Source organism: Cetorhinus maximus, chromosome 4 (genome assembly GCF_964194155.1).
Source record: "Cetorhinus maximus chromosome 4, sCetMax3.hap1.1, whole genome shotgun sequence".
In the NCBI taxonomy this organism is placed as follows: domain Eukaryota; kingdom Metazoa; phylum Chordata; class Chondrichthyes; order Lamniformes; family Cetorhinidae; genus Cetorhinus; species Cetorhinus maximus.
This window is the reverse complement of record NC_135882.1, coordinates 52,093,592-52,106,363: the sequence shown is the minus strand read 5'-3', so window position 1 is coordinate 52,106,363 and position 12,772 is coordinate 52,093,592. Positions and strand designations below refer to the sequence as shown.

General features: G+C 38.0%; 1 protein-coding gene across 5 annotated transcripts in view; it reads left to right on the top strand.

The window, feature by feature from the left end:
* med30 (mediator complex subunit 30) overlaps nucleotides 1–12,396 on the top strand; it is a 34,784-nt gene extending 22,388 nt beyond the window's left edge. For 4 of the 5 annotated variants that reach the window (XM_078540191.1, XM_078540188.1, XM_078540189.1 and 1 more), the window contains 3 exons: nucleotides 519–677; nucleotides 3,338–3,448; nucleotides 10,972–12,396. In XM_078540191.1, coding sequence (XP_078396317.1) covers nucleotides 519–677; nucleotides 3,338–3,448; nucleotides 10,972–11,067 — 366 coding nt within the window. In that variant the 3' untranslated portion in view covers nucleotides 11,068–12,396. Of the gene's footprint in view, nucleotides 1–518; nucleotides 678–3,337; nucleotides 3,449–4,782; nucleotides 4,827–10,971 lie in introns of all 5 variants that reach the window. The other variant, XM_078540192.1, reaches the window with a different exon arrangement.
* The last annotated feature ends 376 nt before the right edge of the window (nucleotides 12,397–12,772 follow it).

Sequence of the window (12,772 nt, the reverse complement as noted above, 5' to 3'; positions counted from 1 at the left end):
TCTCCATCTCATTGTTTGTTCCTGTTCACCTCTATCCTCCATCCGGATCTCCATGATTCCCTTTTCTCCCTCGTTGAATTCAGACAGTTTTTGCTTTTGAAGTAACAAGTTAAATCTGGCATGTTTAACCTGTCAGGAAAAGATGTAATTTTGTGACCACACTTGGATCATAAGCTTTCCTGCTTCCTATAGCTCAGCTAAGTAAAACATCCTGCCCTTTCTGTAGAAAAGTGCTTTTGTTGCTCTGTTGACTTAGCAAACCTTGTGACTAAAGTGCGTTGTGCTTAAACTGAACCTACACCCTGGTGTCAGTGGCAAACCTAAGAGAAATCTTAGTCAGCAAATAACTTTTATAGCATCCGATGACTTCTGTGATAACGACATTTAATTTATCAACTCCTAAGAGTGGTATTTTGGTTATTTTCAAGGATTTGTTAATTGATTGCTATAGCTACAGCGGTGTGATAAATTGAAATTTTTATCTTAAAAGGTAAATAATTGTGCTATCTGTTTTTCAGTTGCCAAATGGTGTATCATATCACACTGCCACGCACCAGGATAGGCAAGGGAAGCTGCAAGAACACCTTCGCCAGTTGTCTGTGCTTTTCAGGAAGTTGCGACTAGTATATGACAAATGTAATGAAAATTGTGCTGGCTTAGATCCTGTCCTGATGGAGGTAAGAAACATCTGGAATTGGTTTGTGCTGTGTTTAAAGGACAACTGACAGAGGCACAACAACATTTTAAGAGTTTGGCATATCCTGGGTAACTCTAGGCTTTGGAGAGGGGCACATAAATCATGTCAAAAATGTATGAATGGGAGGGGAAGCAACTGCTCATATTCTCTTTCCTTGTCCACACCACCCTGTAGTTGTATCTGTAGTAACTGATCTAATTTAAATTCAATTGTTTAATCATAAACTTCTGCCTTTTGCATTGAGCCATGTGTTGTGATGAATTCCAGCTTCTAATTTTGCACAAAGGGTGCCATTACTGTCCTACTTTTATAGCCAACACCTTCTGGGCAGTAGTCCACACAGTGTTATCCTGATACTTAAATGTCGAATGAATTACAAATTTGGACATTTTTGACCAGTTACCCTAATGTCCATGATGGTGAATGCTGGAACGCATTTTACAGAGGTTAGCCACAGACCTCTGAAGTGAGGAGAGGCCCTAAACAGTAGTCCGTTTCGATTTAAAAGCAGTAGATTATGCCTTGCTAATCTGCCAGACTTCTTTGAGCTGAATAAAACTATTAGATGAAGACTACACAACAAAAATAATTTACTTAAAAACATTCTCCCATGAGTCTTTTAGAGCTTGTATAATTAATACTAAAGTTTGAAACCTGATTTGTCAGTAGGAAATAAAAATGATAGGTGAAGGAGCTCTGCAGGACTGTGAATGGTAGACTTCTATGGGTATCTATTGGTCACTGCTGTTCGCTCTGTCCATATTTAAATTGGGAGAAGCTACTTCACCAAATGATTTGGCCAAGTAACCAGTATAAGGAGGATATTCAAAAAACGTATGAACCAATTTATTGAAAACATTAAGGAATAACAAAAAGGTTTTAATGTAATTACAGCATAGTTACTGGTGATATAGGTTTTGCAAATAAAGAAAAACTTGCATTTATATGGTGCCTTTCATAGCCTCAAGCCATCCCAAAGCACTTTACAGCCAATTAAATACTTTTGAAATGCTGCCATTGTAATGCAGAAAAATGCAGCAGCAAACTTGTGTACAGCAATATCCCACAAACAGCAATGAGGTACCAGATAATTTGTTTTAGCGATGTTGGTTACAGAATGTGTTGCTGAGGACACTGGGAGAACTTCCCTGATATTCTTCGAATGGTGCCATGGGTCTTTTAGTCACCTGACTAAGTATCTCCTTATGCAAGTCAGTCTTGTATTTTGTTTTATATAGCTCCTGTGATGTGCCTTGTTAAGTTTTATAACATTAAAAGTGCTATATAAATAAGTTGTTTTTATTCAGAAATTTATAGACAAGCTCCTTTTAATGGATTCAGATTTTACATTCTTTGTTAAAATTCCCATTTTCCAAACCTTGCATCACTGGAAATTTCATTTCTTTCCATTTTTCTTTGTTGCAGAGAAAGTAGCATTTAAACACTAGGATCTATAAACTAACAACCTTTACATATGTACAGTACAGCAACCTGAGTTACCAGTAAATCCTATACCATGTAATCAATTGTCATACACTCACCAACGTTTATAAAGGTATGATAACTTCATTTTGGAAATAGAATAGGATGTTTATTTGCTAATAAGCTCATTTAACATATAATTAATGAAATTGTATTGTTTGCCTCTCCCATTAGAACTCTTCATATTTTGTGTGTTTTTTTACACTTGTTGAGGCAAACTTTTCACTAATAACAAAGACCAGAAGTGCAAAGAAGTGAATTGTCACCATTGTAACCCTTGGCAGAATGGTAATTAAAATAAAAAGCTTGGAACTAAGGATTTTTTTTTAAAGGAGACTGTCTGGAAATCCCTGCCTTTCAAAAGACTAGAATCATTATTGATATGATTAAGAACAATGACCCTCTTTTTCCTATTGATGTATTTTCGCCTGAAACATAGACCAGATTAAAGTAGAATCATCTGCCTGGTGGTTGGTGTACTCTTTGGCAAACCATGCAGCGCAGATAATATGTAAATTAAATTCAAAACCTGAAAGCCTCAATCTCAAGAATGCTACAGAAATCTGATTAAATATTGCTCTATCTAATTGCTGCTGGGGCTTAAAAGTATATTTTAAAAATAAACCTTATCCTCCAAGTTTCATCCAATGTCTGTTTTGACAATACCTTAAAATAGGTAAACAGTGACATAAAACCTGCCTTTTTAAAGACCAAGAAATGCTTCCCTGAATGAGCAGCAGTGGGGATTTGCTGGTTGGCTGAGGCTAGGCACTGAAATATTTTGTCTCATTTCACTGGCTTTGGAATAGTAGCTAAGTACTTGAGGATCAAACCATATTCCTTTATCCACGGTAGTGCAAGAAAATTGAAAATATTATTCCTATTGGGTTGGTTGAGGAGATTATTTACCAGGACTAATCTGCAGTTAGTGCAGTGTTATCTAGAACAGGCAGACAGGCCCTCCATTTAATTCGACAGTTGAAAGATGGTGCTTCCTTAACAGTACTGAAATGATAGGCTGCATGTTAGGAATCCTCCAGATGGCGCTTGATCATACAACTCAAGAGAAACTGCTCACAGAGCAGAAGATGCGGCATGCCTCTTGCGGGGGGAAAAAAAGGTGTGTGATTTCATTAAAGTGTTGTTATATGTCCATAGCAACTGATTCCTTATGTGGAAGATGATAGTACAAAACACGAAGATCGTAGCTTGGTGAATCAACTCCGCTTAGCAAATGAAGAGAGGCGGGAAATTGTAGAAGTAAATAAGGTACAGCAACATTTTGTTCTTTTCTTGATAGTTTTATTCAAATATACTTGTGTGGTTTTATCTGTTTTAAGCTATGGCTTAATGTTCATGAAAGCATTTATGAACAAGTGCAATGGAACATGATTTTTGGTGAAATTTTGTGCTCATGGTAGGCAATAAAAAGCTTCTCCACTGTGGGCTCCATTGTGCAATCTTAGGCCAGTAATTGAGCTCAACAAAATACCTTAACACCAATCTTGGAAAAACAACCTGCTGCACCAGTGTAGAATTTCCATTTCTTACATGAGCTGTGCTATAGTCTTCAATTGAGAGTGTAGCCAGCAGAGAGAGAGAGAGAGAGATTTCATCCCATTTGCCTGGTCTAGATTCCAGAAGTCAAAAGAAAGTGAAATCACCCCAAGGTGCCATATCTGCTCCCTTCTAATTGATGCTGTTAAAGTTTATTACTGTGCTTAAAGTGGAAGATAGGTCTAGGGAGATTGCCCTTGGTTCAAAGTACTCCGTGTTTTGCAGAAAGAATGAAGTTCTTTTGATGTGTTTTGTATTCTGCTCACTGAGACCTTCAAATTGGGTTTCCTACCATTCCAGCTGTACCAGTGACATCTGTAATAGTGGGGTGGGGGGAGGCATGCCTATACATTATGGAGCAACATAAATGACCAATTCAAGTGCCTTCATGCAGATAATGAAATAAAGAAACTTTCATTTGTTTTTGAAGGAGTATTCAGATCAAAAATTATTCCGATTTGACTCTTTAACAATTGAGAAGTTCCAAATCTGATGCAAGAACATCAACTTTAAAGTGAGAAAAGCCATTCAGCTCTTCACTCAGTTCCACCCAGAATTCTTATTAGTTCTTATTTTAATTCTGTCATGCCTTCAGCCCTCTCCACCTACAGTACTGTTGATCCTATTTTAGGGAACAGTTAAGTTCCTGCAGCTACATCCCTGAGGGGGAAAAACTAAAGCCCCCTTTCAAAAATGTTAGCTAACCCCAAAACAAACCGTCCTCTAGTCTGGTACCCTGTGGCAGGGCAGAGAGGGGTACTTTTCTCTAATCTCAACTGTGCTTGAGGCTTGTGGATTTTGAAATATGCACTCCAGTCTCAAGCTCCTTATCTAATTTATACAGCTTGTTTATTTTGACCTTATCTATATCTTTCATGTAAAAAAAAATTGCAAACAGTATTCTGTTTTTCCTCGGCCTTCTCTCCAAGAAAAGGTTTAGTAGTTCTGGCTTGCTTCATACATTCAGGCTTATGGGGAATAAATTATTTGGGCAGTCAGTCAACATCTCCTGGCTAAAACTGACACAAACCATTTTTCTTTCCAAGATTTCAGTATCACCATCATCTGCCATAATGAAGCTGATACCTTGGTAGGTGATTAAAATTTGTGACTAATTGAAAGCCCACAAGTTTGAATTTGCATGCATTGTCCACAATAACCTGAAGATGAATGCAATGCCTATAATAATACAGAACATAAGATATCATCCTTTTATTAAAAAGGTAATTAAATTTGATGTTCAAAAAATGATAGTAATTGAGAGGGGCAGATATGGTATTTACTGAAATGTATGGATCGTGTCATCAGTTTGCCTTATTTTTTTTAAAAAATGGAAATATAGTTGAGCATAAATTGAAGCTCATTTATTATATGAAAGTGATCTTTGTTTAAAAAAAAGTGTCCAAACTGTTCAGCAGCTATTAAGACGTTTTAAGTGCATGTGAAGTTTAAGCATCTGTTCATGTCACTGAGCAGTTGTAATCCATCATTCTCTGTTAATGGCATTCCAGGAATTGCAAAGCATTGACCAAACATTTCCAAAATGTTAAATTGTGCTGAAGCAGTTAATACATTTTTCTGTTCTAAATCCAGATCCATCAGTTTACTGATAACACTTGTAAGTCCGCCTGTAGTGCTTTTATTTTAAATAGTGTATACCATAGATCTAAACCAAACTATCAAGGAATAGGGGTATGCAAGGAGGTTTTCTTCTTATGAAATTGTTTGCCTTTCTGTTCCTTGCTGCTGGAAAATGTTAGTGGTGGATGCGAGGTTTTACTGCTGCATGTTTATAACTTGTGTTTTGTCTGAAATATCAAAGATTAGCCCATGCCCTTTCAGCAAAGTTTAAAAGCTTTCAAAATGTATACAATCAAAATGTTGAGATTTTCAAACTATATTTTGACTTGTACTCCCAGAAACTTTACTGATATTAATGTTGAAACTTTTTAGTAGCTGCTGCACCTTTACTAAAGCTGCAGGATTATCCATGGAACTTTCAACTGAGTAATTTGTTTTTCCTTTCAAAATGCTCAGCTCCTTCTCTCTTGAAAGTAGTGACTCGTATACAGAAAAGGTTCTGTGGGTGCCTTCTGGTTCCTTGTTCATGCCATTCCTTCTGTGTGAACCTAGATATTTCTATCAACCTATTTGAATATCATTTGTTGAGCTTGATTTTTGTCCTCACGTTTTTTGGTTTTCAAATGCAATCAGGACCGTAGCCCTAGCTAATTATCTTCTTCCTTTTTTCATTCTCCTTCTAATAACTCATAACCAAGGGCTACCAAAACCAGTTGAAACATCTTTACTGCTAATAATGAAATTTAATTAAACAGTAATAATTGATCCTTGCACATCATGATATATAGAGTGGAAGCTGGAGCATTTTTTAAAAAAGTAGACCAATTAATTGATGGGTGCCTGAAAATTTCTCTAAAATGGGCACCAGACAGCCTGCTCTGATACCTCCCTGTCTAGTCCAAGGTCAGCAGGACAATATTAACTGAATTTAATATATTCTTTTGCTTCACACTAATCTTGAAAGATAAAGAAAAAGATCTTTGTATTAGTGGGAGAACTAAAACCCAAATCTCAGATTAAAGCATCAATTTAAATAGAGACAACGAAAGATATTTGTATGGTTTTCCGTAAACTTTGTTGCTCAGACTTCTTGGAATCTGCAAGATCCCAGATATTGGTCAACTGGAATGTTGGCCTCATCTCTCTTCTAACTGTAATGCAGTTCCAAACCACAAAAGGTGGAAGTTTAAACAACATTCCTGTCCACAGATTTTTGATTTTTTTTAGAGATTTAAGGTTCCTTAGAATTCCAGACCTTGATAAGAATATTCATACAGAGACCTGGAGAGTGTTTATTGCAGCCTTTAAGTTTTGTAGCTGACATGAGCACCTTTCATCATTAATGCATGAAACTGGAGCACTCCACTAATAAATAGTTTTAGCTCTAAATATTTAGCTCTATGATAACAGCACAATGGTTGACAATGTTATCATTGTAAGATGGATGACCGGATTCAAATTTACCTGAAGAAATACTTTTGGCTTTACAGGCGTCATGACACTTTGACTAATGTGAACTATTATAAGGTGCATCATCTTTTCTATTTCTGAAGGTGTTTTTTAACATTTGTAAAAAGATAAATGAATTTAAAGGAAGCCTACTTTAGCTAAATTGGGTGACACAGGCTCTCAGAAGCACACTCTTGTGCTTATAATTATTAACTTACTCCTGATTTATGTCAGAGTGCCTGTTCTATTTATAACCTTCATTGTCTGTGTCAAAATGCTTAGTTTAATCAGCTTCAGTGAATTCCTGATCTTGGATATAGGAGGTATCAAGCCCAAAGCTTTACACTTTCCCACAGGGAGATACAATCAGAGGACAGGTCATCCCAGGGTACTTTTACACCACACTGACAGCTAGCTAAAGAAAGCAGTGTGAAAGTCAGGACACTTAATTTGGGAATTAAGAAAAAATATATGAATGGAAAGGGAAAATGAAAATCATTGTAAACCTTTTGTGCAATAAGTGGAGAGCCTGCTAGGAATCGAGGACAATTAAATAAGTGACCAAAGTATACTAGTGGGGAAGGTAGCAGTTGGGGGACCCAACCAAAAGGCTGGACTCTGCACTAGAGTTTAAACCTCATTTAATATATAAATTGCCATGTGTAGTTCCAGACAGAATTAACTGAATATAAACAGTAATTGATATTTAAATCTAAAATTCTGATTAACTAAGTAATGAGAACTTGTCATCTAAAGTTGATGGTTTAGTGCAATTCCACATATTCCTTTTGCCTTGACCAAATTCAATCTGTTGCTCTCTGAAAATCAATGAGGGATAGAAAACCTGCTGACGTTTTTTCATTTTATTTAGTTTCCTCTCTGCCTATCCTGGAGGCGTTGAGGACAGTTGTGATACCTGATCAATGGCCTGGCTGAGAACAGCTAATTCAGCTTACATGAAGCATTGAAACAGGGAATTTGGCACCACATGAAATAATGAGGCATTGGAAGAGCCCCAAGTGTGGTTTTCTTGTTTTTTCAAAAAACCTATTATTTACTAATTGTGGTGCAATTTCTCACCAACTTTTTGAAACCGAGAAATGTGACACTCCAATGTGCAAATTACTGTATGCAAATCTTGTAGGTGTCTTAACCACAAATCTCATTATAGCTAATCACAGACACATACGAAATGTCATGATTTTCATAACTGAGGCGTACAATATGTTAATTTTTTTCCTGTACCTGCACTTGCATCAGTGTGCTTTTTTTATTATTCTTTCGTAGGATGTGAACACCGCCGGCAAGAACAGCATTTGTTGCCCATCCCTAATTGCCCTTGAGAAAGTGGTGGTGAACACTTTTTCTTGAATCGTTGCTGTCTATCAGCTGTAGGTACACCCAGAGTGCTGTGAGGGAGGGAGTTCTAGGTTTTTGGCCCAGCGACTATGTTGTGCCGCAGTCCTATGGCTTATCAGCTTTATATTTCAACCAAAGCTAATTATAGTGGAAATAGACCTACCATTGCTCATAACGAGTCACATGGCAATGAAAGCCTAAATAATTGCATATTTCATAACAGCAGTAAAATGTTCATAATGAGGACCCCGTTAACTGGAGATGGCCTCAGTTAATTGAATGGATAAATATACATGTATGTGTAAGGGTATTAATTAAATTATGAAATCGTGGTTTATTATGGCATTGTTCCAGAGAGAGAGGAAGAATTTAAGTTGTGATCATTCATTAATTTAAATAATCCATCTAGGACACCAAGTTAATGTTTTGTCAGATTTTTCTTTCTCTCCCCTTGAAGCAGTAACTCATGCCAATGTAGAGTTTCAGAAGTGCCAAAAATCTTTTGCCTTGCTGAAGCAGTTATTTGTTTCATGAGACCAGATAATGAGTATCAACACACAACTCCGTGTTCACACTTGTGATCACTAGCTAAAAGTTAAGTTGGAGCCCTGCAGGCTTTTTTCTCCCTTTCATCCCCCCAGGCTGGCACAGCCTGACCAGCCAGGCACACCAAGGCTGTCGTTGTGTCCCGTTCTCTTTCTTGCCTCAAGGGTTGAACCTTGAGTACCACACCATAAGCAAATTCGCCCAAACCCTCGGTAGGAGGGTACCTCGTAGCTTGGAGCAGGCAAACAAATGCAACATTTTGTGTATATTTCAGACACCTGTGGTGCTAGCATCAGATCTTTCCTGCGGTGGGGGGCAGGGGGCGGGGGGTGAAGAGAGCCAATCCATCAGGCCGCTTGTTTAACCTCAATCATACTGTTGGGACCAGTATTCATTCTGGAGGCTGGTACGCCACACCTCACAGTACAAATCAGCCATTATTATAATATCAGGTCTCCTTCCAGGTGCTGGGGCAGGAATTCCCGACTTAACCAGTCCTCACATGCAGCTTGTTGTTTACCTTGTAATAGTCAGACAGAACTTTTGTCCCGCACACAGCGCTAAGGAAATTCCTAGAAACAGCAGATACCTTGAGTAACTGGGGCTCCCAACAGGCACAGCTGGAGATGTATGGAATCCTGAGGAGTTTCTGTAAAGTAGACTCAGTCCTTCAAGTGTAAAGAGATCCAACTTTTGGATTTATTTAAAAACGTAATTGTATCCAAGTTTGACCTTAATTCCATCAAATTCTTTTCAGCACTTCCTGGTATTTTTGCACAATTTTTAAAATTCATTTATGGGATGTGGGTGTCACTGGCTGGGCCAGCATTTATTGTCCATCCCTAATTGCCCTTGAGAAGGTGGTGGTGAGCTGCCTTCTTGAACAGCTGCAGTCCACATGGTGTAGGTACAGCCACAGTGCTGTTAGGGAGGGAGTTCCAAGATTTTGACCCAGTGACAGTGAAGGAACGGCGATATATTTCCAAGTCATGATGATGGGTGGCTTGGAGGGGAACTTGCAGGTGGTGATGTTCCCATGTATCTGCTGCCCTTGTCCTTCTAGATGGTAGCGGTTGTGGGTTTGGAAGCTGCTGCCTAAGGAGCCTTGGTGAATTTCTGCAGTGCATCTTGTAGATGGTATACACTGCTGCCACTGTGCGTTGGTGGTGAAGGGAGTGAATGTTTGTGGAAGGGGTGCCAGTCAAGCAGACTGCATTGCCCTGGATGGTGTCAAGCATCTTGAGCGTTGTTGAAGCCGCACTCATCCAGGCAAGTGAAGAGTACTCCATCACACTCCTGACTTGTGCCTTGTAGATGGTGGACAGGCTGTGGGGAGTCAGGACTGAGTTACTCGCCTCAGGATTCCTAACCTCTGACCTGCTCTTAAAGTCCCAGTATTTATATGGTTAGTCCAGTTGTGTTTCTGGTCAATGGTAACCCCTAGGATGTTGATAGTGGTGGATTCAGTGAAGTTAATGCCAATGAATGTCAAGGGTTAGATTCGCCCTTGTTGGAGATGGCCATTGCCTGGCACTTGTGTGGTGTAAATGTTACTTGCCACTTGTCAGCCCAAGCCTGGATATTGTCCAGGCCTTGCTGCATTTGGATATGGACAGCTTCAGAGTACAACCAAATTATTTACCCTACATTCATTGGTGAATCTCAGATGCTCAAAGAATCTTTGTGCATCCCACTACAGCTCTGGCACATTATTGCCATCTTACCACTGAAAGTACTGGAATCAAATATGTACCATGCATACTCTTTGAATATCTCCACAGAAATAAAGAGAGAGGGGAAAACAATTGTGGGTAATGGTTGCAGTTATGCTTTTTGGGGAATTTTATTTAGTGGTCTCTCGAATAGGGCATTTGAAAACTATTTTGAATAAATCAATGCTTGTTATGAAGATGTTGCAGATGTAGGAGACCTCTATGTTATCAAATGTTTTAATCTTTAACATTTTTATTGGACATTTCATCCCCCCCCTCCTCCGACACCCCGCGCAAAAAAGTACTAAAAGGAGATCTATTGTACTCTCCAGGGAAAAAGCTGCCTTCAATCCAGTGCAAACACCAAACATGTAAATGGAAAATTTCCCAGGAGAGTTATTGTGTTTCAAATTATTCCCCATTGATTATTTCCCAGGGTGTGCTGTGCAGCAAATGAGATTACTTAATCTGCGTGTGGGAAATGAGGCTTTCCAATGAAACAGTCTGACAAAAGTAATATGAAAGACATGATCCCAGTTGTTGAGGGGTGATATTTTCCTGAATGTTTTGAATTTTCTTTCTTCACAGAACCTTAAACAGAAAAACCAGCAGCTGAAGCAAATAATGGATCAACTGCGGAACTTGATTTGGGACATTAATGCAATGCTAGCAATGAGAAACTGAGTCCAACTATTCAATCTGATAGTATTTTGACTGAATGTATGCCATTGATGGCAATAATCAGAGTCAGCACTTGCTAGCCAAGGTTGATAGCTGATGTGCAGTTTTAAGTCTGTGAGCAAAAAAAGTGCCCTGATGTGCACAGAAAATCTTATCCAGAGCTGAAGGTCACTTTGTGATACAGTATATTAATTTTAGAAACATATTTAATCTATTTGTGTAGCAAACACCAGGTTATCCATGTTGACAAAGTATGGGGTAGAAACACTAATCCTGCAGGGAATTGGGTACAATTCTTAAAGGGGAATTGTGACTGCATGTGATAGCCCTATCTCTGACCCGTACTCCCAACCAGCATAGCTGATGGGGCACAGGATTAGTGTGTTTACCTCTTTTTTTGTCTAAAACAGGTTTATGTTTGCTTTTCCTTGAGAATTCATGTTACATTTGTAGCTGAGTCTTTTGTTTCTTAGTGTCCCGATTAGATTTTAAAACCTGCAATGTCCACTGCTGCTGTCTTTGAAACTGGACTTGCTCCACAACTTTTCAAACTTAAAATGAATAAAGTAATTCAAGCCTAATCCAAGAAGATTTCCAATGCATCACTCTAGTTGTAGAGCAATCCGGATCTGTAAAACACTCTCAACCCATTCCCTTTTTGTAGAAGTTCTGATTTATTGAACTGTGTTGTTCCAGTTCATTCCTTTTATATAGAAATTTTAATCTTCTAAAAGACTTTTGGAAAATTAGTTGTGATTATTGCCTTTAAACTGCAAATCTTTATTTTGGTAATTGTATATTTTACACTTGATTTGTTCCAGGGTACTGTAAAAATATTTTGGATAATTTAAGGTCAGTTTTATGAAGTAATACATAGAAGGTATTTTTGCTTTTGGAAAAGTGTGAGCAGCTATGAACAACAATTTCACCCACCCAGAGAAAGTAATTGAATCCTGGGACTAATTACTATACAGGGTACAAGGCAATAAGTCTAATACACAGGGTTTAGCTGGCATAATAAACTGCAAGAACAAGCCTCAAGTAGTTGATGATTAGCTGAATCTACAAATTAAATGTCAACTGTGATCAATTATATTTTATAATAAATAGATAGTTGTAATTTTATCTAGGATCTTAGTTTTTAGGGGAGGAGACATGATTGGCTTTCAGTGCTGACAGTGCATGTTAATGCAGGAAGATGATCTGAATGACTTAATGACTGGGGTCAACGTCTCATGTTTATTGAGGTAAAGCTTGCATTCTACTAATGAAAAGCTGTGTGCAGTATATATATTGTCAGACTTTGTTTTAAATATTAAACCTTTGAGTTTTGAAAGCATTTTCAAACTATCATAAGCTTTGCAAAACCTGTTTCCTACACATTCTCATTGAATGCAAAGTTTTAATTTGTGGATATCTAATCTTATGAGGTAGATAAGCAGTGCTGAAAGAATTGTTTTTTTCTTGAAACACTAAGGCATCACTTTTGTTCTGATATCAGAAAGCTGCTGGATTGCTGTCTGTCTCTCTTTATAAAGAAACAAACAACATTTGAGAGTCATATTTTAATTCAGTAGGGGCTTAAAGTGTTAATGCATGGCCCATTCTATTCTTCTGGTGCCAATCTCAGTACATGCCATTTAAAGTACAACAAAATGATTGGTAGAGTTGCACTACAACTGTAAATGCAGATTCGTATTGTGGTAGT